Below are 25,667 nucleotides of genomic sequence, written 5' to 3'. Positions count from 1 at the left end.
CTTAATTGAACTACTTGTGGGCCAGGAGGAGCAGGAGTGTTCCTCCAGGCCCAACAAGCTTACCTGCCACGAACGGAGCCCCGCGATCAGTCCCCCCCACAAAGATGTCCAACCCCCTCCCCAATGTCTGAGACCCACCTCCACCTTCCACTCCTCCAGTATCTCCTTGTAGCGATCTCCCTCCTGGCATCTGCCCACTGGCTGCTTTCCCCACCCCCACCTCCCCCCGACAGGCAGCCAGCCTGTCAATCAAGCTGGCTATCGGGCAGGAAACCTTTTGAAAAATTTTAAAACAGGTCCTACCGTTAAATTCAGTAGGACCTGCGAGAAACCCTTACTTCCGGGTTTCCCGTCCGCAAACCCACCCCCTTCTCAGCTCCAGGTTAATATCGGCATCCATGTTGTATTCTGCCCAAGAAGTGCTTTGTTCCCATGACAACAGTGTATTGTTGAAAGGTATGGTACAGCCAAAGCATTCACTTGTGATTCAAAGTAACAATAGTTTCCTCCAACAAATGGTTCATTATCTTAAGATGAGTGTAAAGTTTTATATGCTCTTTCCACCAGTAGAACCAGATTGAAGATGCAGGGCTTGATTTCTATGGTTTTGCCAGTGTTTGCATTCATGGTTGATGACTATATACTAGCAATGAGTCACTCCATATTTATTTTTCAAAAGCTTTGAGAGAAACATGGGGCTGATAATATGAGGCCCACACATATTATCAGGTGCAGAAGCCTGAGGACTGCTCAGTGTCCAATGCACTGAGCACAAGGGAATATGGACAGGCAGCACCGAGGGCTATAGGACCCTGTGTACAAGTGTGCACAATGCCCCAACAATTAGGGAGTTCGGAGACCTCCCTATAATGCAACTGGATTGCCTGAGCAACAGGTCCTTCAGTAGAGGCCAACTTCAAAAATTTAAAATTCAGTCTCGGGAGCCTCTCTCCTCGTTATAGGATCACACTTACTTTGCTGCCCATCTCTGAGGAAGCCTTCAAAAGCAAATACTTTAATAGGGACATACTGCCTCACAGCTGGACAAGAAAGAAAGCAGTATTTCATCAGCAGGCAGCAACCCTCCACTGGCTGCTGGTCCCTGACGCACTCCCAGTGTTTGCTATGCGTCAGGAATGGATGTGCTAATAAGTTGACCTCACAATATTGCGAAATGTGAGCTGATTGGGGTACAGGTGTGGCCAGTGGCTAAGGAACAATGGTCCTGACATCTCTGCATAAGGGCACACAGATTTTGTATTCTCTCCTTAAAGGAGCAGGATAAGTGGAAACATTTATTTAACAAGAATAGTATAGCTATTACTGTTTGACCTTGAAATAAATTAACTTTCTATTGTCTTGTTACACAGGACTTGTGATACTTCCAAATATTTACCACCGAACCAAAGTCCAACTTGAGCAGGATGTAAGATCGTGATACAAAGTAATTAAACATTAAAAGGGATAATAGATATATCCCCACATAATGAGGGCAACAACAAAGCTATGGATTCTACACAATTACAGGAAGATATTGCAGTGCTTCATCAAATCCACCTTTGAATCAACCCCAACTGAAACTGCATCACCTTTTACAACCGGAAAAAGATATTGGGGGTGATTTTAAACTGGGTGGGTTGGGGGCGGGTGGGAGTTGAAAATAGTTGTTTTTCGGATCACAACCGCAAAATTTTCTGACTTTGCATTCCCAGTGAGAAGCCTGTACTTTTCCGCGCCGACGTTAAACCCGGAAATAAAGCCGGGTTGAGGTCGTGACCCAAAAAACAACTATTTTCAACTTCCATCCGCCCCCAACCCACCCGTTCTTGGGGTTTAAAATCACCCCCATTGACTCTGTGGCGTCGCAAGGCACAGTATTGCTCGTAACAAAAAATAAATACATTTATGACTGAATAAAACACAGATTTTGATACATGGTAAAAAATAATATAATAACAGTGGCAAAGTTGTAAACCCTAAATAAATAAAAATTATTTTTCATAAGTGAGGCTGAATACCCCAGAACACCCCTTTGTATATGTTTGCAATACCTTATTAAAACTTGTTCAACCCCAACAGTATCTGTATCACTGCATAGAGGAGGAGGAGAAGGAGGAATTGACTCTGCAATGTCACTATTCACAGTATTGCTGGAAAAAAAAAGGTTAAACGTGAGTAAAGTCTCATCTGCTGTGCCACGGATTCACAGGTTTAAATATGCAGGTCCAGTTCTTTACGCATAGCTTATGAACTAGCTCATACTATTATCAATAAACAAAAGCAAAACATAATGTTGTTCAAAACATCTGACTTGTTTTAAGTTGTAAAATGTATAATAGATGGAAAATCATGGGCAGTGTGCCAATTTCCCAATACATGTTACCGGCTGGCAAGGATCCTATCAGTAACATGCATTGATAAAATTATCCCTCTGGTGCGATGGAAAGCTTGAGTAAAAGCTATTATACTTTCATTTCTCTCCAGTCAGATAGATGGAATCCATGTATCTTGGATCTGCTAAGGGTCACCAGTGAAATGAGCTTCTTCGCAAAGAGTTCAGTTTCCAGGGCCACTTATTAGGCCTTGGGGATGGAGAGCTTAGAGAATAGAAATGTTACATGGATTTAGTGTACCCTGTTCTTTAGGCTGCAGCTGAGGTGCATTATTAGGTTCCTGCATTCTAACAATACTCTGACCGCATTGCCTGAGGTGCCTGGTACTGGAAAGGCAAAGGAAAATGTTCCACTTGATAGGACTGTCAGCTCTCACAGAAAGAAAAGCAAACAAAACAAACGCAGTCTGTAAATTTATCAAACTCTTCAGGATCATGATAACATTTGCCTCCTTCTGAGATCTTCACATAGATACTCAATGAAAGCTTTTACATGCAGATACTGTGGAAGGCTGAAAAGAGTATCTCTGAACCATCACAAGATGTACGTCAGTGAGATGCTGCTCCCAGTACAGTGAAATGTGACTGTGCATGTCTAAACTTGATCGTATTCAGTTTCAGGTTGTTAAATTCTAGAAACATGACAATAAAAAGATTGCTTCGTGTCACATAAATCAAATGATCTCCAGAGTGTCTCTTCCAGGAGCTGTGCCATTTGTCTCAGCTGCCCCATATGTGTAACAAATGGTTCCTGTATTCTTGTAGTTTTTAATCTTTTCCCCATTAAAAACACAAAAGCAAACAACAATCCTCATTCAGAATAATAAAATTGTTGATAAGAATTTTGCACCACGTACTTTAGCTCGTTCTGAAGCTGTGTTGTATCAGTGGGTAGCTCATCTATATCATCAAATTGCAAGGGTGAAAAAGAAAGAGGTGCAGATGGGAGAAGAGGATCGACGAGCTCTCCACAATCACAAGGCACAGAAACACTGAAAAATAAAAAAACATGATCAACAATATATCTCAAAATATGCTTTAACTTCCTAAAAACCTGTTGGTTACAATTTACAACAGTTATTCAATACAGCAAACAAAAATAGTTAAAAACTTAAAAAGGCACCAATGTACCATTAAAATGAACAACAAATAATTTCACCAAATTTGTGAGCTAGAGAGACCTAATTGTATGATGATGCCTTTATATCCTGGTGAATGCTAAAAGCTACCCATAGACCTAACCAGGTGTAGCATACTTGTGACTTGTGTACTGTGCAGGTGGGTCAACTTGTTATTTAAATATTAAATTGCAGGACGACCCATGTTGTAACCTGTTTTGTATAAAATATCATTGAGGATGTCTATCCATGGCTATTTTGTATTAATAACTTTCCTTATCCAATTTCCTTCCCTCTCCTGAAGGTGCTTACTCTCAGACACATCCGATTCCTCAGTCGCCAGCAGTCTTCTGGTATCCCAACCAAATGCCTCTTCTTCATGTGTGAACTGAGACAGTGAATTTCGACCAGCTTTTCAACTGTGAAGGCAATCCCCGCTCAGCTGAATCCAGCTCTCATCTGACATCCATAGACACAGGGGTAGAGTCTCATCTTCACTGCCTGGGCAGTAGTTGGGCTGAGCAGATTTCATCCCCTTTTCAGAACCCACCTGATTTTCATTCTATTATTTCAATGGAATGAAAATCAAGCAGGACCCAGCCAGATTACCACCAGTGAAGACACAAATCTTCCCAGGGACTTTCCAGCAGGGAATACAGGAAAGTGTTCACAAGCAGGAACTATGGCTAAATTTTTCCCTTTCTCGTTTCAGGTCAGTGTCCAATGCACTGAGCACAAGGGAATATGGGCGGGAAGCACCTAGGGTACCAAGTATGCACAAAGAGAGTGATGCAGTGTATGAGGACCATGGATCCTTGAAGATGTTATCCCCCTATAGAACTTACAGGCCATACAGATCCTACGAAGAACTTAGTGAGTAGCTCGGTATTAGAAGTGCACCCCACTTAAGAGACAATAGGGGAGCTGTGCTGCTTACTGCATGAACACTTGAGGCCAAGGTTACCTGCCTGGACAGTTCTGCTTGTGGCTGTTAAGGTCATGAATGCACTCAACATTTATGCCATTCGCTCTTTTCAGGCAGCCATGAGGTATCCTTGTAATCTCAGCCAAATTAGTATCCAGGTATGTATTCATCAGGTAACTGACACACTTTTCCAGAAAATTAGGGAATTGAACCAGTTTGATATCGTAGCAAGACAGCGGCATGATACAGCCATCGGATTGTATGGTTTCCTGTCGATGCAATGGATGATACCCACATTTCTTTACAAAATCCTAAAGTTAACCCTCTAAACTTTCTCAACAGAAAGTTCTACCACTCGCTCAACATCCAGATTGTGTGTCACAACAGGCATAATCAACACGAGATTTGGTGGAAGTTGCCATGATGCGTTCATCCTTTGGAATTCAGCACACGTTGAGCTATCCAAGGAAGAAAATTACATGAATGGGTGGTTTGAGAGTGACAAGCTGTACCCCTTGATGTGATGGGTAATGACCCCTGTAAGAGTTGCAAGAAAAGGAGCAGAGGAACATTATATGCCTCTAGAATAGTCATTGGGAAGATTATCAGGGTCTTTAAAAGTGCTTTAGCTGCCTTGATAGGTTAGAAGAGGCTCTGCAGCATACTCCAGATTGTGTGCCCTACACAGTTGCATCCTGCTTTGCCCTGCACACCTTTATAATCCAAAACAGTTTGGACATTGACATTCCTGGGGAGGTTGCCCTAGCTACTTTGGAGGCAGAACAACATGGAGGAGAGCATCACCATGACCATCTCTCAGAGGACTCCTCAGTGACTGCTGCAAGATGCATTAGAACACAACTTACCAATGAAATGTTCTGATCTGTTTAACATCGCCTACAATTGCCTTGACTTACATAACTCCTTCACCTTCAAATAAAAGACAAATCCTTCGATGCAGTAATGCTATGATGTCACATTATACCAAATGTCTTTGGTCCAGTTAACCATGCAAGTCTTAATCATCTAATTAAATAAGTCAGCATAAAAAAAATGCACCCTTTCCTGTACGACTATAATCGTCATGAATAACAAAGAACGACATGTGCACATTATTCTTTAACACAACAAAGCCCAAAGTGAACAAAAGTTAACTTTCTGCTTCCCCCGGGTAGCTAAATATGCCTTTCTTTCTCCTATTCCAGTGCTTCTCCTAGGTGCAACCTGAAGCCCAGTATCACGAGAGCTGATTTGTAGAACATAAGCAGCCAAAGAGTCACAGGACTGAAGTAGCCTTCCTCTCATGGCAGCTTGCTCCTGGCAGGAAGCCACTGCTGCTACATCTCTGGAGTCTGTGCTTGGGTAGCCTGGTGTCGCTTTGATGCATTTAAGGGGAAGCTAGACAAACACATGAGGGAGGAAGGAATAGAAGGATATGCTCATTGGGTTCGATGAAGAGGAATGGGTGGAGGCTCATGTAGAGCATAAATGCCAGCATCGACCAGTTGGGCTGAATGGACTGTTTCTTAGCTGTAGACTATATGTAATTCGACATGCGGCTTGCATAGTCCACTAAAGGGAAATGCTGGATGCCTGGCATGTTCACCATTCCACTGGGCACTGGAAGTCAATAGAAAGGAAAATCAGGCAGAGTGTGTAACAGCTATTGTCCACTTTCCACCACCACCAGAAGTGAAAATCCACCGCTTGACCTAACCAACACCAGCCATCTGCTCAATGAATACCTGGAACCCTCTCACCTTCACACAATAGTACTACCAATTGCAATGTAATAGAACAGACTCCTTCCTATCACCAGGAGATTTTTGTAGCATTGCCCAATTAATAAAATCTAATTATATCAATGAGGTGACATTCTATTATTGAGCAAAGGGATACATATCCACTTCACCAATCACCACATTAAAAAGGACATAAATTTTATAGATTAGCTCAATGGATGGCAAAATACATCACCCCTCAAAATGAAGGTAATTTCAAATGCAAACACAAAATCCTGAAAGTGACTGCAAAACTCCCTGACAGAAATAAGGAGAACACATTGGAGTCTCAAGCAGGAAATTCCACCTGAAAAGCATACAAAAAATTCCCAAAACCCTACAACATGAAGTTTGTTAAGCACTGGTTATATCAATGACCCCAACATTATAATCAGATAACCATGCAGGATAGAACACTAGAGCCTAGTCTTTGCCTTTATTCATAGAGATTCCCCTTACACACACACCACACCCTAGCTATGCTCTCCTATAATAAGGATACAAGAGAGTTCCCAATTGATACCCACCACCTGAATACAATTAACAATCATTGATATAAATCATACAATTAACACCCAACCTGTGAACATATATGGCATAACAGCAGGAATCCTTATAATAACAGAAGACTTCACTGCATTATAAATCCTTATCAGTACTAAAAGCCAACTTACAACACCAACAAGATAACCTTTGAAAGCTTTGAAGTTTCTTCAGTTTGTATAACCACAGTGAAGCCAGTATATGTTATGTCTTTTATGTTCTTGGTATAAATTGGTACAAATCAATGACAATCAGACACAATAATATTAAATCAAGTATGTTTATTTCACAAAAATGGATGCATGTGCTGAACTATACTTGATTTATTTATGTATCTACCTTATCTCGCCTGTGTGCTCTCCATCCTCATGTGTGCTCAGTTAGTTGTCTTTGTAACCTTTGAGTGTTTCCAGTGGAGGTGTTCCAGGGGAGGCAGTAGACATTTCCAATTCCACGGTGAGAGAATGAGATCCAGATGGGACAATGCCATAAACTGCTGTTTCTACCTCAGGGATACTGAAACCTTTTGTCATCCCAATAGAGAACTCCCAAAATCCTGCTGTCACTCCAAAGGATGTTAAGCTTGCATTTAACAACACCAAAGTCATAGTGCCAACCAAAGAACCGAAATGATGGGAGTCCCCTGACTGGCTCAGTGGATAATTCTACAAATGGAGCCCAGTCTCTCGATATTTTGCTGCACTGACAATTGAAGGTCTCCAATGCCTATTTCCACACTAAATAACAGACTTCCTTCCTTAACCTTCGTTATTCTGTGGACAGCCTCATTTTCTTTTGAATTTGGCAAGAGAAGCAACAGATGCTTCCTCTTGTGGAATGACACCTTCTTCAGCACTCTTACTGTAAAAAGTGCTTGTGCTGATGTTGATGCTGGTGCTATTGATGAGTGCTGATCCATTTATAGATGCTGTTTGAGGCTAGTGCTAGTGGATCTTCAGAGTTACTTCACTGAAAATGGTGCCCTTGGAATCTCTAATGGACCATCATTGTCTTTATAAAGAGAATTCAAGATATTTACAGAGTATATTAAAAAGGAAAAACAAGATACTGCATATTTCTAATACGCATCGAATTACATCGAAACTACAGCACAGAAACAGGCCATTTGGCCCAACTGATCCATGCTGGCATTTATGCCCCACAGGAGCCTCCACCCTCCCTATTTCATCTAACCCTATCAGGATACCCTTCTATTGCTATCCTCATGTATATCTAGCTTCCCCTTAAATGCATCTATGTAATTTGCCTCAGCTATTCCTTGTGATAGTGTGTTCCACATTCTTATCACTCTTTCTCCTGAATTCCGTATTGGATTTCTCAGCAACTATTCTATATTTATGACCTCTAGTTTTGGACTCCCCCACAAGTGGAAACATTTTCTCCACATCTACCCTATCAAACCCTCGTCATTATCTTAAAGACCTCTATCAGGTAACCCCTCAGCCTTCACTTTTCTCTACTCATATCACATGAGATGTGCATTCATTATTTAGAAATAAATATATTTTTTAAACTCATTTTGTGAATATTTTATACATTACACATAGTCATTTATCAGGTTCAGTAGTGCCCCCTCCAAACACATGATTGAAAAGAATGCAGACACTGTGACCTCAGTAGATGTCTTTTTTCAGATGAGGTTGAATATGACCTTCTCCTTGGCTGTCTTATTTCCGTCACTTGCTCTTTGACATCCATCCAGATTCTTTTGATCCAGAAACTGCATTTAACTGCTCGGTAACCCCATTCCATCACTCGCGATTGGGGGAATTGTTACTTGTGTCATATATGGCTGAACTCCCCTTCATCCACAATAAGATCATGCTGCGACTCTGTGAATCAAGGCTTTATTTGTCTTTTATGTCAGAATGCTGTTTTTGTGTTTGTTTGGTAGTGATTGTTTTCTGACTGTTTTCTTTTGACTTATTCTAAAGTACCTGCAGTACATTGTCAAGCAGGATTACACACTACATTGTTCTTTTGGATCAATTGCAGCCAAAAATCAATTGGAATGTGTAGAGGATGAGTTTCCTATAATCTGTAAGAACACACTGTACCCTTTATCTGGCTGAAGGAGTTTGAGCAGAGCTACAATATTTCAGTCAGACTTACAGCAGTTATTCAAGTTATAGTGAAAGTCTCCAATAAGCTGTTTGGCAGCTGTTCCAGTAAAGTTAATTTTAGAATGCAGCATTGAAATACAAGGCATTTAGAAACACAAGGCATTCCCTTGATATGATGGCATCTGTAGTAAAAGACTTTTGGACTGACAACGTTATTTGTAGTCCTGAAAATATAGCCAATGGAATAAACACTGCATAGCTCAGGCATGACTCATCTCTCTTGTCTTTCTGGTCTTTATGTTATATATGGCTTTTATCATAACCACATTTGTATGCTTGATGCGATCTTTACAAGCATCCAAGCATTTATATTAGAAGCAAAAGTTTGGGTTTCTTTTTGAATTGAAGTTGGAATCGCTTTCAGAAGTGTTAAACTTCTACTGATTTAATAAGCTGATTCCAAATATCCAACCCTGCCAAGTGTCCTAGTCAGTGAATATGGACATCTATCGTACTGTTAGGGAAGAGGAGCTAATTCTCAGCTCTACACAACCAGAAGTTGAATCCTGTAACCCTCTACTTCTCCTTAAATAAACTAAAAGGGAAAATGGATTTTCCAACTGTTTTGGGAATCAAACACCATATTTGACTGCCAGGAATCTACATATACATATACTAGATGGCAAGCATAAATTAAAAATAAATATAAATATACAAGAAAAGTACTGACCTTTGTTTCTTGAGCTTCAGTGACTGATCACAGCTGCTCAGCTACTAAAAAAGGAAAATGTCCCTGCCCATGCCTGCTGCTAATGATTTAAAGTGACAAGCCAAAACAAATTCAAAATGATCCAAATTAGATTATCCATCAATTAATCCATAATGGCCAAATTCTGACGACGTGGCATTTTCAATTTGGTTCAGATTTCACCCTTAATTCATAGCAGTGCTCCTTCAAATTGTTGCTGGAAGCTGGGGGTATCGCCGTGTCCCTGTATCAGTTTGCCTAGAAGGGTTGAAGTTGGTTTGTAGTGAAAAGTACTCAGCCTTTTGGGTGGAATTGAATGGAAAGCCATCTGTCATCTGACTGACAGGAAGTAGCTATTTGTCTAACACTAATGTGTTTTACATCAAGCAGCCACCCAGCTGAGAGCTTTGAAAAATGTAGCACATATTAAGCCAAGCCACTGATACAATTATAGATGAACAAGTTGCTTTTTCAAAAATATTAATATTGTACCATTACATATAAATTGTACCTTAAAACAAACTGTTCAGCATCATCCTGGAGAACTATAGCATCTTTCTGCAGAGAAGAGGTAAGAGGAAGATCCGACAGCAGAGTAGGACAGACCGTATCCTTGATGTCACAAGGCACAGAAGTACTGGCAACACAGAAGAAACAATAAAAACAATAATTGTCTTTTAAAGTGATGTAAAAGAAATAAAAGATATTTTCATTCCTGTAAACAAATATCCATGCTCTACAACACGTCAGACGGGAAATCTCCAATAGATGGACTGACTCAAAGTGGAAAGGACTACTGGTGGGTTCAAACGGCCGGGTTTCTGGAACCTCAATTCTTGTAAGAAGTAAGTCTATTATTGTGTTACAATAATCTCAAAATGTGCTGTTTCTATTGGTAACTGAAAGCAAGAAAGAAAAATTGGTTCATAATGGTGGTAAGATTGTTCATTTCAGAATGAAGAGTTCCAGGTTTAAGGTTCAAGTTGTACAGTTACCATGTACACAAAATGACTGACCTCAACTGTAATGGATTTCATCAGTTGTCGCTTGGCTTCCAACTGGAGGAAATAACAGTACGGTTACTTGGTAACAGTCAAATCTAACACTGGAAAGGAAATCCTGACCTTGTCCATCTCAGCCAACTGCAGGTAGAGATCAACCAATTAATGTCCCAATTTTCAAAATCCTTTAAATGCTAGTGACAGAGTTTAATATATTTTATTAAATGTAATTCTAAGTGGGTCCACAACCAAACCCAATTCACTGTGTATTTTACTGCATTGACATCATCAAAGCACTATTCAACAGCACAAAGCTCGATTGGAATGAACTTGTTTGGATTAGTTTTAGAAGTGCTTTTGCATCAACATGCCGGAATTTTGTTTGGATGTCAAGAACCATGGTGCATTAAAATACGAGGTAATTCTCCCCTGAGGTTTGAGAAACAGCATTATTGAAAACAAAGAAGAAACACCATGAAATCTATTGGACAAATCACACCCACTGAGATAAATAATGGTTTTACCCCAGTAAATTATAATTTTGTTGAAACATTGTGTGGCGAAGCGGTATTATGCTCCACTCAGAGGTAACCCACTGCACGTTACCGTGCTCACGGCTGACATCTTACCGAAAATGCTACGGAATGGTGCAGTTGACACCTTAGGTACAATGTCCCTGCCGGGTCTGCCATCTTCTATGTAAACTTAATGCATAGTGTAAAATAAAATGCCATCTGTGAGGTGATATTTGAAGCAAACACGTTTTGCAAATACGAGTCTTGAAAGTCTGCACACGATTCCATCCATCGGGCCACTCTACCGCTGGCCTAGCTAAAGTATCCACGGTCTGGGGGACGTTCCCTATCTTAAATATTCCTGTGTCACTGTGGTGCATCTTAGGTTCCCACCATAGCAGGGGACATGGGAGAAGTGGCCCATGACAGCGCTAGTGGTAACCTCAGCTGCTCTGGCACTGAGAAAAAGTTTCAAGGGCCCAACAAACTGCTGGCAGAATTTTCAAAGTTTCTTCGGGAGTCCAGGCCAAGATCCAGCCTGGTCCATCAGTTGGGTCTGTCTTCCACCAGCCGGGAGGTCGGTATACCAGCTTTCACCCAGTGTACCAATTATCCAGGGAATCCCAGGTTGGTTCAGAGGAAAGCCCTGGCTTGCAAGTCCCTTCTGCCCGGTTATGCTCCCCCTGACGCAGTGAACGATATTTGGGGTTGACAGAAGTTTTGCCCCAACAAGACCCCATGGACAATAACAGCACAGACCTAGACCCAGAGTATCCAGGTTCCAGCCTAATTTGCAAAGCTTCTGCCCAACATACAGTGGTAGTGCTCCGGAAGGCCCACAGATATTTGGGGCTTGTATTTTATCTGTATTAACACTTAGACTGCTGCAAGGTCCAGGGAATGTCTGTCTTCTGGAGCTAGCTGGTTTTATAAGCTCAAGTACTGTGACACTGAAATAAACTTTGGTTACTGTCATGAGTAGTTTTATCACTGTGATATTAACCCGATAGAAATAAAATCAACACTCAAAATAAAATTTCTAACCAAAAAATAAACTTTCAACACTATTTCTGCTTGCTTGTCCCCGTTATTCTCTTTTCCATTCTCTTTTACTTTTACTTGTTTTCTGTTAATTTAAGCTAATGTATCTTTTCTGTACCTTTTAAAATGTTGTACCCTTTACTTACCTGGTTCCTGTTTCCTTCATACTCCCACTGATCAGCACAGAGATGAGAACAATTTAAATATAAATTTGGTTTTCAATGCCTGAAAACGAGCTCCAAAGGCTGTTTGTTTGGCAATTGAAAGCCCACACACTGATGCTTTGTCACGTCATCAATATGTATAAAAATGTGTAGACAGGAAGAGGTTGCTGATAAACAGCAACCCCAAGAGGCCACAAGGCCACACCCAGGAGAGTAAACGTATCTGAGACACATTAAAAGTTAACTAAAATGCTGAAGTATTTTGAGGTGGAATCAATTATATATAGGTGCAGATTGAGGAAAACAAAGGCTGTTTAGATTTAAACAAAGTACCTAGAAACAGCATAAAAAGACTTTTACATAAATGCATCGTCTGGAGACATTGGCCTGGATTTTTTTCCAAGGCGGTATTGCCACTAGATGCAGGCCGGGGCAGGATTCTGCACCTATCAGCCTGACTCTGCCAAGAAGCCAACCAATTTTGCTGGGCAGAAATGCCAAGTAGGAAAAAGATGGTGGTACTGCAGCACAGCATTCACTCAGCGCCTCAAAATGGTGCAAAAACAGTACTGCAGCAGGAAGACAGGGAGAGCAGCCGGTTTCCCAAACCGCACCACCTTACTGTCATTTAAATTTTGTTGGGCAGTCAATGGCCGGCCAGCTGACCAGCATCCCTGCTCATGAGGGGTGGGAGGGGGGAGCGGGGAGGTTGTTTGGCTGATTTAGGGGCAAGGATTCAGCAGGAGCACTATCTCCCAAATTTTCCATGCTGCACCATTCCGCGACTGCCCAAGAGCAGGTGGTTTGAAAAAGGAAAATCCAGGCCAATTTATCCATTATGTCATTGATAGGAGGGAGTTGTAATATGTCCCTGAAAGACGTTTCATCCTGGATTTGGTTTTTGCTTTGGTCAATGTGTGTTTGCTATTGACACTTAAAGGACGTTGGTCGGTTTAATGTGGTTCATGTATTTTCAGAGTTACTTATTAAATATAGTGAAAGTACCGGTAGGGATGGTCATATCAGCAGAAATAAGTTGTGCAAAGATGAGTGGAGTCTGAGCACCCTGAGGTAAATTTTTCTCCACGTTCTTCCCAGACTGTGCACCAACTATGGGCTGGTTACCAGGCTTCCAACAATGCTGCTCTTACCCAACTACCAAGAAGAGCATAAAAGCAGCCCAGGTGGTGATTCTCCTTTTGGTTTTCTTTTCTTCCCTGTGAGAAAGTAGCTGCTTCAACTCAAATTTCCCTACAATGCCAGGGATGAGGAGCTCAGCTGCATGGGGGACTGAACCTGTAGGATAGATTTTAGGATTTTGCAGTGCTAGCTCGGAGGTTCATGAGCCAGGAGAACATGTCGGGAATTTGGCGCAGAGGTCAAGGAGTCCCGCAAGATCTTCTGTCTGTAAAATTAATGGTGATGAGGCTTGACCTGACTATGGAATGAAGAGGCCTGAGATTCCCTCCTCCAGGGAGTCCCATTCCAATATGTTCTGGTGTTGGACCGAGCCCTCACTCTGGATTCAAACTGCATTTATACTATAACTGTAGCACTGGTGTGAGGTAAAACCACTTTACACCAGCACTATAGTTGTAGTGTAAATACACCCAAAGTCTTTAAAAGTTACAGTAAAAAAATGCAAATTGATTCAGTTCTAAAAAAAATTAAACAATAATTAGATATCAAGTCATGATTCAAAAATAGTGATGATGTTATTTGAGGAGTTATGGCTGTTCAACATTATGGCTAATGTCATAAATCCCTAGACAGCACTATAATGATTAGCAAACACTCTAAGTAGTAGATTATCAGTTTTGATAATTAGGTTCAATATGTGTGAGTCTTGATAGTGCTTGACCTTCATTGAAGCTCTTGGGTCACATTGTCCAGCAGCAAACTGAAATGTGCAAAAGTATACACAATGTTGAAAGATTCATCGATGTAGCTTTAAACCTTATCGTTTTCAATGGTTATGTCAGCATTGGTGTGTTCTAATATGTAACACTGAAAAAAAGCACATTTCTGTTTTTCTTGTGACGAGCACACTGTTTTTAGTCATCAGTCTCTGACAGGGCTACTGACAAAAACCAGTTTCACTGCAGACATGTGCAGATATGAGATCACAGCTGGAACTAGAAAGATTTAAAGTATTTTAGAACAGTTGTTACAATAGGTTAGACCGTGCAATTCAAATTCCTCACTTTAGACCTTCTGCACTTAACCCTTTCTAGGATAATGCATTCACTTTTTTTCCAGTTGCAAATGTGTTTAATTTTTAACTCAATTGTCATTTTACTTTTTTCTTTTTTAGCATAATTACAAAACAGGCACTTACAATTCATGCACAAAATGTAACTTAAATACAATGCAACTTTTTAAAGACAAATAGAAAGTAATATATACTTTTGCATAAAATATAAAATTATTCTAGCATCAGGAGTGGATAACTTGCAAAAAATAATGCAAGTAGGTTATCCACCTGCATGTTTAGGATTAAATCCTGTATTCTAAGCAAGACTACATGGTATTCCTTCTGTATTACAATGTTCCTAAAGGATATGTGGACTCCCAGCAAAAGCAGATAATGTTGGGTTGCCAATCCTCCCAGATTGTTCGGGATTCTCCCGGAATTGCTGATTGATCTCCCGTGCGCCGCTGCTGGCAACCCGGGAGAAAAGTACTTTGAAAGCACAATTCGTGCCTGCGTGCCTCGGCTGCCTCCGTGAGTAAAAGTTTTAAATTATTGCCTTCGATGGCAGTCAATGGCTCCCTCAGCAAAGCACAGGTATCAAGCCATTAAGTAGAATCACAGAATCATAGAATGGTTACAGCACAGGAGGAGGCCATTCAGCCCATCGAACCCGTGCCGGCTCTTGGTAAGAGCAATCCAGTTAGTCCCATTCCCCGTAGCCCTGCAAATTTTTTCCCTTCAAGTATTTATCCAATTCCTCTTAGAAAGCCACGATTGAATCTGCTTCCACCACCCTTTCAGGCAGCGCATTCCAGATCATAACTACTCGCTGCGTAAAAAAGTTTTTCCTCATGTTGCCTTTGGCTCTTTTGCCAATCACCTTAAGTCTGTGTCCTCTGGTTCTCGACCCTTTGCCAATGGGAACAGTTTCTCTTTATTTACTTTATCTAAACCCTTCATGATTTAATCAATGATCAAATAAATGCAATAACATTTGCAAACTGAAGCAAATGTCATGTGACCAAATCTCCAGGAGTAAGTCCAACCAAAGTTGGCAACCCTAAATTAATGCCAAGTTATTAACCTCTTGAATGCAAGATAAATATATGTTTCAGAATGAAATTGAAGATAATAAGGCAGGTATAGACATAAATAATCAAAGTCAACTTTTTAAACAGTATGGGCCCGATTTAGTGTTAGGAGGGCCACTGTTCTCATCCGTTCTCTCATATTAAAAATGATCCCCAAGGGATTGGCATTCAGTGCAATGCACAGCTAGGAGCATAACTGGGGTCTGCTGACTGCACATTATACTACAAAGGTACTTGTAACTGCTGTCTGAAGTATAATGGTACCCAGCAGATACTGGACTATTGGGAAAAAGCAGGGCCGTGTGATTAGTTTTGGATTGCTGTTGCAAAGATGCAGAACAGACATAATGGGCCAAGTGGCCTCCATCTGTGCTGTAAATTTCTATGGTAATCAAATATTGAATCTCTTTTGTGTTCTATAGCCTCAAACATATTCCTCATTTTTAAATTTTGAAAATATAAATGTTTTTTAAAAATGTACATGAGACAGAGATAAAATCACAGATTGTTCCAGCACCGAAACAGATCATTCAATCCATCAAATCTGCACCAATATTTATCCAGATGAGCCACTTCATCTAATCCCACTCTCCTTGCTCCCCAAATCCTTTTGTTCAAGCAAATATCTAATTCCCTTTTTTAAAAACATGTGGACTCTGCTTCAACAAAAGTTTGAGACAGAGAATTCCATATTCTAACCACTATCCGTGAAGGAGTGCTGCACTATTAAATGTACTCTCTTTCAGATGTTTGATGTTAAACTGAGGCCCTGTCTGCCCTCTCAGGTGGGTGCAAAAGATCCCATGGCACCATTTGAAGAAGAGCAGAGGAGTTTGCCTGGCATCCCTCAACCAACATCACTAAAATGGATTATCTGGTCATTTATTTCATTGCTGTTTGTGGGACTTTGCTATGTGCAAATTGGCTGCTGTGTTTTCCTACACTGCAACAGTGACTGCACTTCAGAAGCATGTCACTAGCTGGGAAGGACTTTGAAACATCATTAAAGGCTCTACGTAAACGCAAGTTCTTTCTTTAAATTTGCACCTCCTTGTTACTCTGCCACCAACCAGTGGAAACAGTATGAAGGCACTGCACACTGGAAAAACATATAGCAACACAGCATGCGAAAAAGCAAAAGTAATTATCTGCTCCACTCAGTTCTCAATCTGAGCTGTGTTTTACAGGGAAGCATCAAGCAGAGGCATGTCAGCTTTCGTTAAGGAGTAAAGGGGAAATCAGATGGGAATCAACTTGTTGGGCAACTGTTACACACCTCCAAGCAGCTGGCTGAGAAACACAACAGTAGAGCTCTTAAAGCAGGCCAACCATCTGTACCCTTAGAGTTATGTGACCTGCTGGGACCTAGACGTACTAATTGAGAAAATTAGGGCTAGATTAGGGTTGTGCACTTTTTGTTGGAGAGTAAATGCATTCAGTATTCCATTACAGCTGTTCAGCTTTATCACATGGTTGCCTTCAGAACACCTGACAGGAAGTGTTGAAGTTTACAACACTATGTGGCAACGTCAGGGCATGATGAGGTCAGCTGACAGGAAAAGATGCTTTTACAGAGTGACATATAGATTTATGCTGCTCACAAGACATTTTGTTAAAAGTATTTCGGCTGAAATTCCATGGGGGTTCCATAACTGTAGCAGGAGACCAGTGGAATTCCTGTGGAATTTCAGCCCCTTAATATGAATTTAAATGGGCACTGGTTTCATGATGAAGTGTTTGGCAAGTTGTGTTTCTATTTGGGAAATCAACAATGATATGTTTCAATGCAATTTATAGCATTGCATTGTTAGAAGATGAAAAAAGAATGGCAAACACTTTATCTTGAAGGCAATGTCCTTTTAAGGAACATTGGAACAGGAGTAGGCCATTGAGCCCCTCGAGCCTGTCCTGCCATTCAATTAGGTCATGGCTGACCTGTATCTACCCGCCTTGGTTCCGCAACCTTTAATACCCTAGCCTAACAAAAGTCTATCAATCTCAGTTTTGACATTTTCAATTGACCCCCAGCCTCAACAGCTTTTTGGGAGAGAATTCCAGATTTCAACTACCCTTTGTGTGAAGAAGTGCTTCCTGACATCACCTCTGAACGGCCGAGCTCTAATTTTAAGGTTATGCCCCCTTGTTCTGGACTCCCCCACCAGAGGAAATAGTTTCTCTCTATCTACCGATCAAATCCTTTAATCATTTTAAACACTTCAATTAGATCACCCCTTAATCTTCTATGCTCAAGGGAACACAAGCCTTGTCTATGTCCTCATAATTTAACCCTTTTAGCCCCGGTATCATTCTGGTGAATCTGCGCTGCATCCCCTCCAAGGCCAATATATCCTTCCTGAGGTGCGGTGCCCAGAACTGAACACATTACTCTAAATGGGGTCTAACCAGAGCTTTATATAACTGTGAGGTAACTTCCGCCTCTTTGCGTTTCAACCCCCTTGAGATAAAGGCCGACATTTCATTAGTCTTTTTAATTATTTTTTGTACCTGTCCACTAGCATTTAGTCATTTCTGTACTTGGACCCCTAAATCTCTCTGCTCCTCCACAGCTTCTCGCCATTTAGAAAATACTCTGATCTATCTTAGGTCCAAAATGGATGACCTCACATTTCCCCACATTGAGCTCCATCTGCCACAGTTTTGCCCCCTCACTTAATCTATCAATGCTCCTTTGCAACTTTCTGCTCCCATCTATACTATTTACTGTGCCACCTAACTTGGTGTCATCAGCAAACTTGGAGATATAGCTCTCTATTCATTCATCTAAGTAATTTACAAATACAATGAAAAGCTGAGGCCCCAGTACAGATCCTCAGGGGACACCAATAGTCACATCCACACAGTCAGAAATACTGTCACAAGGCAGTTGATGGCTCAGATGGCACAGAGAAAAAAAATACAGTGACAATTGCAAAAAACAACAAAAAGATCTAAATTGGGGCTGAGCACTGAAAAAAAAATTAAAATCCAAAAACTGGAGGCGACAACATTGAAAGCTGGTGCTGGAATCTAAACTGAAGATTAAGAAAGAACAAGGTCCAGATGTATGCCCAAAGCAAAGGTTTGGATTGTCCCAATGTGCTCAAGCCTAGTGTGATTCCACTGAATCATTTGTACGTCCAGTTGGTTACACAGATAGTAAAGTAGATGACAATCACAATGAAAGAGTATAGTTATGAGTTCAGTACCTGTTAATAGTTTGCTCAGAGGACTCTTGCACAGCCTCAGCAGGAACACTCTGAGGAGTAACTGAAAACAGAGGATGTGGGAAATCTTCTTGTTCTTCACAAGATGACGACGCACTGGTAGAGAAAGAAAAACAGAAATATTTTGTGATTTTACAGAACTAACAATCATGTAAACTGCAGACATATGCCCAAAAGGCAGTGGGAGGCAGTGGGGGACGAAGTCAATGCCAGGCACACAGCACCATGAACATGGATGCAGTGCAGGAAGAAGGTCAATACTTTGACACAAGTGGTCAAGGGTGAGTGAGGTCAAGTGGCGTCTCCTACCAACTGCACCACTAATCACATCCACTGCTCTACGCGCTACACCCCCCATCACCCGCATACCAACAAAGTCTTTCCATCAGTACTCAACTCTTCCAATCAGATGCTTCCTCTCACCCTCACACATTACCACTGTTGCAAGCCACCCACCTACAACTCATAGGCCACACACATTGGCAGCTATTCAACCATGACAGGCACATCATCCATACACACATCCCACTTTCTTGCAGGAGAAGGTGGCACATATCAGGAGGCAGCAAGTGGCAGTGGCATTTAGCCCCTCGAGCCTGTTCAGCCATTCAATGAGATCATGGCGGACCTGTGACCTAACTCGATATACCCGCCTTAGCCCCATATCCCTTAATACCCTTGGTTCACAGAAATCTATCAATCTCAGATTTAGAATTCACATTTGAACTAGCATCAACTGCCGTTTGCAGAAGAGTGTTCCAAACTTCTCCCACCCTTTGCATGTAGCAACTTTTCTAACTTTACTCCTGCACGTCCTGGCTCTAAATGTTAGGCTATGTCCCCACATCCTTGTAGTCAAGTATAGGAGACCTCCAAAAACAGGTACAAATGTATCGGCAGCAATAATCCAGCCACTAATCTGTAAATCCTGTATGGTCCCTTTAAATAGCACTGGTGGGGGTCCTCCTGGCACTCTAAGACATGTTCAGATGATCGTGGTTAAGACTGTGCATTGAGTTGAACGATAAATCCCAAAATGGTGTTTATCACTTTAAATCAGCGTTGCACACTGATTGTATCTATTTTCTCATTACTTTACATGCTTCCGGCGTTCGGTACTTGCGCACGCGCTAATACCTATACCAAGATGGCGTCCGGCACACGTCATGCTGGAAACATGCATGCGCAGCTAAGATGCCATCTTAGATGTTCGAGAGGCCGTGTAGCACTGAAACAATGGGCACTACAAGGCCCAATTTCTAGCCCAGTGTGTTTATCACTAAGAGACGTCGGAAAAAAAATTGTTCAGAATCTAATTTATTTACAGTGAGCTGAATATACAAGAAATTCAAGAAAACAAATGGGTCCACTCTGTAGTTTAAAAAAGCCATTTTTTGTTGAGATATTGAATTGAAGAATTTGGAATTACAAGCTAAAGGAATTGATAATTAAACAACAAAGCTCCTACTTTTGGAGAAATAAACAATAACTGACTTCTAAGTAAGCAAACGAAGGCGCCAATTGCACCTCCCTCCAGCCGGGGTAAGCAGGGCTGTCGTGGCCTGAAAATGGCATCAGATCACTTATCTCCCTGTTTACACTGGCAATCCGGCCACCGCCATCCTGTGTAGGGTCCTGAGAAGGGCAGCTGGAGTGTCCGTCTGATTCAGATGGGAGGCTCCATGTAAAATGCAAATTAGTGACTTATGATGTACATATACAAGAGCAAGGGTGAAAAGCTGACACATGGGCTGATATGCTATTTGTAAGCTACAAAAGCTGACTATTGGGATGTATGTATAAGTAATATTGTGAGGTTTATGTTTTCACAAGAGAGTTAATGTTTAAATTAATTACAGCTACAGTTGAACCAGGGACAGGGGCATATTAAGTATTCGTAAAATCCACAGCCTGGGAAAGAGTCTGAGATCTACAGCAACTCCACATTCCAACATCATTACTGAAGCAGCTATTAATGAGTTTCTTAAGTACAATATAAAAATGAAAACATATTTTAAGAACAATTTGTAAATGTTTCCTGGCACTTGAGAATGTATGAACTAAATTGAGCGTAGAAGTAAATGGAAATTGTGAAATTAAGCCAAACCCAGGTTTTATTTTTTAGAGCATATCTTTTGAATTCTGCGACAAAAAAATGGTAGTTCAGATTTGGATCTTAACTAAGACTCCTATGCCCATGCATGAGGTAGAGAATATTTGCGAATTTATATTAAAAAAACTACATTAACATAATAAATCACAGATGGAATCTTTGACTCATCATCAAACCATTCAACAGCACAAACTTACATAAGCTTTTCAACAACAATGCTTCTTAATTGCATGGACCCATTTACAGATGTGAGAATTATTTTTTACTCCTATTAGGAGCATATTAGTCTATTTAAAATATTTAACATCTGACCTGAAAGCCTGTCATCAATTTTTACAACCAAAATCTTAATACATATTTGTTAATATTACCCAACAGGTTGTCTTTCTTCACCAAATTGTTAAAAGGATTGTAATTCTTTAGGGCAAAAATTCCTGGGTCTAGTCACAGTGAATATCAAAATCTCTGGTAGGTTGTAATACACGCCTGTAAAGAATCCTGCCCCATGGGGAGGGAAGAGAGGCAAGTCTTCTGCCTACTCTCCCTACATCAAAGGGGCCTTTTTGGGAGAATTCCTGGGCTAAACAGGGAAATCTGTCCAGTACTCCCTCATAGTTTGGCTTGCTGGGGAAGGGGAATGGTGAACAGCAATAGAGGCAGCTATGGCTTTTCCAGTTCTGGAGTCCCCACTGTAGTGTGGTGGCTTTAGCTGCTCTTGGTGCTGCGCTAGTGCTGTCAGCTGCCAACACACGGAGGTTGTCACCCATAATTCAGCATTATACGAATCTCCCAATCTGAGTTGCATTACTATAAGCACTTTTACATTGATAGAGCTGTGTTGATAGCAATTGAACAGTACTCTTGCTACTGATGCAAGTCCCTAATACAAGTTATGCACACCTTATATCCAACTTTTCATGGGTCTTGAACGTCAAGAACTGAGACATGAGAAATAAGCACCATCTTTCCAGCAGCCCTTCGACAGGGGATTAATACCAACAGGGGGCAGTTAAAAGGGACGAGCACATTCTGTAGTTACAGGTCTCCAACTGACCACTGTTGTCCTGACCCAGCAGCAATGTAAAAGTGGTCCATGAGAAGGTGCTGAGTGGTGACTAGGCATCAATGAGCAACTCTGGCCTGGTGAGATAAGGCAGAACTGCTCCACTTCTTACATTCTTCTCAGCATGCATGACAAATTCAAGGCTGGTATTGGACTTGATTTGTTATATTGGCAGCAGGACAAATGTATTGCAAAGAAACTTCGTTGGCCAATGTCTCAGGTAACATCTATCACTGTTTCCTATCAGTTTGATTATGTCAGTTAACGACATTGCCTTAAGAATTAGCATCTGGCAATGTATCAAGTTTGATCCAGTCTGCCCTCCCAGAAGTCTGAAGGTAAGACTTCACGAGGTGCTGCATAGGAGGCTTGTTGATAAAATTAAAGCAAATGGTGAGGGCCGGGGGGGTAAAATTCAACTTTGGTGGGGGTGCAAATTGAGTGGCAGTAGATCGGTCACCTGACTTCCCTTTCCATTGACTTTAATCGGGCAGTGTGTGTACAATGGGCAGCCAATCCACTGCTGCCCATTTTGCGTCCCGTCGAAGTTGAATTTTACCCCCATGGTGTTAAAGGGAGAGTGGCAGCATGGATAGAAAGTTGGTTAAATGACAGAAAACAGAGTTGTGGTTGACATGTTTTTTGGATTGGAGGGATTTAAAAAATGGTGTCCTCCAGGAGTCAATGTTGGGGCCGTTGCTCTTCTCAACATATATATATATATATATATAAATAAATGATTTAACCTTGGGAATAGGGGGCATAATATCAAAATATGCAGATGGCACAAAAACAGGAAGGGTGGTTAACTGTGAAGAAGACTTCAGGAGGACATAGACAGAATAGTTAATCAGGCAGATGGATGTCAAATGAAACTTAATGCAGAGAAATGTGAGTTGATACACCTTGGCAAGAAAACTAAGGAGAGGATATACACACTAAATGGTAAAACTTCAAACAAAGAAGAAGATCAGAAACATTTAAAAGTTCAGATACACAAATCTTTAAAAGTGAGAGGCCAAGCTGATAAAACTGTAAAAAATATAAATAAGGACATAGAGCTTCAAAGTAAAAATCCTGTCAATCACCAACACTGCTGACTCCATTTGTGCAACATCAACCACCTACATCCCTAACTCACCTCCATGGCCACCGAAATCCTTATCCATGCCGTTGTTACCTACTGGCTTGAAATTGCCTACACTCCCTTCACTGGCTTCCCAAGCTTTGCTCTCCATGTACTTCAACTCATCCAGAAATCTGCCCTCCATATCTTATCCCATGTTAAATCCACACTCTTATCACCCCATCCTTGCAGAGTTTCCCGTCCCCCAGTACATTAACTTTAAAACTTCATCTTCACTTTAAGATCCCTCCATGATCTCCCTCCTCCCTACATATGCAATTCTCACAGCCTTATGTCCCAGAATGCATCCTCTGCACTTCTGACTCTGGCTCACTGTGCGTAGATTCTCCCTCCACTTCAGCATCCTTGGCAGAGCCTTCAACCATCACTCCCTGATACGCTGGAGTTCTCTTCTTAAACCCATTGTGACAAAAATTAGATTTTTTGTCTCATTTTAGTTTGTCTCTGTCCCTTTTAAATCCAGTCACCGTACATAACCATTTTTTTAAGAACCCTGATTACAGATTCCCGTACCAAACTTATTTTGATACATTGATGCTGTAAGTTTCATCAGTTACAAACTAAAAAGAAACAATTCAAACCATGTAATTGGTCCAGTTTGTGCATGACTGACAGTTCCTTTTGTCAATCTGAGTGGGTGATTGAAGTAACGGTATTGCTTTTCCGGGATATAAAAGGAGCATTTTTTTTGTTCAAATCAAAGGAGTTAGTTTGAGAATAACCCGATTTGAAATTCCTGAAAGAGCAAAACATTGGTTTGAATTACCAAGAAACAACGTAGCTTAATCAAGCTTCCACTGAGGTAAGAAAATCAAGGAAAAGAAACACTGTATATTATTTAAAAGTTATTTAAAAAGAATTAGTTTTGTTCTAGAGTTGTGATCCTTTTATTATTTTGTCCATTCAAGGATTTAGGTGGAAGGATTTCTGCTGTAAATATGTAATTATATTATATCACGTTACTCTTGTGCTTGTTCGTTTTTTATTTAATAAATTTGCTAAATGTTTTTAACCTAAAACGAAATTTGAGGTAATGTTCTACTACTTTCAAAGACTGGAGGTAGGTCTTATGGAGGCATAAGATAAGTCTAGTAGCTAAAAGCTGGGTATGGACAGGGTTTGTTCTTTGTTTTCCTGGACAAGTTACTGAAAGTTTACCTAGATCTTAAGGCAAGGATAGACACTCTCGAAAGTATGGGAGTTAGGACTCGCCCATGAGAGTGAGCTAAGAAAGAAGAACTGAAATAATAAATGATAAGAAGGTTAGAAAAGAACTAAAGAAACCTAACACCCCTCCTCCACACTGCTATCTTAATCCTGACCTTGAAAAGCCTCCTCAACACCTAATTCTTTGACCGTGCTTTTGTGCATTTCTCTTAATTCTTTCCATCTTCCTGCTCCTGTTTCCCGATTCTGTAAAAAGATGTTGAGCATGCTTTCTAGTGCTTTTTCTTTACATTCTATTTATGCTGTCTGAAATAGTTAGCTGATTTGAACTTTGTAAAATTAAACAAGATCTTGAACATGTAACAAGAGATATGGGGATAGTGCAGGAAAATGAGGTGGAAGATCAGCCATGATCTTGTTGAATGGCGGAGCAGGCTCGAGGGGCCGGATGGCCTACTCCTGCTCCTATTTCTTATGTTCTTATTGCACTCGTATTAGGGACTATACATTCTAAAATGTATAGTCCCTAATCTCCCGCTGTGGTTTAACAGATATCTTAGCTTCAACTTTAAATTTTCAAAATCTTGCACATTGGTACCTTAATGGAATCTGCTCAAGGTGATTCTGGACGACTTCAGCTTCATACAATAGCTTGGTGTACTCAGAGTGTTGTGGAGGATGAGGAGTAACAGGTGCAAGTAGATGAGATGGAACTGACTCTTCCTTTTCAGAAGCCAAGGAAACACTGGTAAACACAGATACAGAGATGTGTCAGGATAAACATCCATGTGGCTTAGCTATGAAAACAAATCTACTGTAATGTCAAACTACATCTCTTAAGAAACAGTCACTTTAACAATCATTTTCAAATCAACTTTTACAGTAAGCTTTAAAAAAAGCAGAAAATGCTGGAAATGCACAGCAGTTTGAACAGCATTTGAAAGACAAACACATGTCAATGTTTCTGCTGGATGGATCTCATCCAAAATATTAACCTCTTTCACCTTCAAATTCTGATCAGCCTGCTGCTCATTTCGAACATTTTATTTCAGGTACATTACTTGCAGATTTTTTTCATCTCTCGATATATCCTGAGATCATTTTTGACCACAATATATTGTTACATTTCTGGTACACTCTGTAATCCAACCATTTTGTAAATCTTCCAACCTGAGGAACATTTTAATGCCAAGTGCTCAAACTGCAAGGCGAGGCATTGTTCCAGCTAAACAGGCTGGGGATTCAGACTACTTTTAAGCCTCGAGAAGTTTTGGGGTCTAGATGAGGTGAGATATAATCCAAGGAATACAGGAGACTATGAAATGTCACTTTCCCCAAGTATCAGACCTGGCTCAG

The 25,667-nt window shown here is 40.8% G+C and overlaps 1 protein-coding gene across 6 annotated transcripts in view; it reads right to left on the bottom strand.

The window, feature by feature from the left end:
- LOC137340049 (microtubule-associated protein futsch-like) overlaps positions 1-25,667 on the bottom strand; it is a 224,708-nt gene that overhangs the window by 104,140 nt on the left and 94,901 nt on the right. For 5 of the 6 annotated variants that reach the window (XM_068002280.1, XM_068002274.1, XM_068002277.1 and 2 more), the window contains exons 8-12: positions 24,910-25,056; positions 18,804-18,917; positions 10,103-10,228; positions 3,250-3,384; positions 2,052-2,150 (exon numbers count right to left, since the gene is read on the bottom strand). In XM_068002280.1, the coding sequence (XP_067858381.1) occupies positions 2,052-2,150; positions 3,250-3,384; positions 10,103-10,228; positions 18,804-18,917; positions 24,910-25,056 (621 nt within the window). The remainder of the gene's footprint in view (positions 1-2,051; positions 2,151-3,249; positions 3,385-10,102; positions 10,229-18,803; positions 18,918-24,909; positions 25,057-25,667) is intronic. The other variant, XM_068002278.1, reaches the window with a different exon arrangement.

Source organism: Heptranchias perlo, chromosome 21 (genome assembly GCF_035084215.1).
Source record: "Heptranchias perlo isolate sHepPer1 chromosome 21, sHepPer1.hap1, whole genome shotgun sequence".
Lineage (NCBI taxonomy): Eukaryota > Metazoa > Chordata > Chondrichthyes > Hexanchiformes > Hexanchidae > Heptranchias > Heptranchias perlo.
This window is presented reverse-complemented; position numbering and strand designations above follow the sequence as displayed.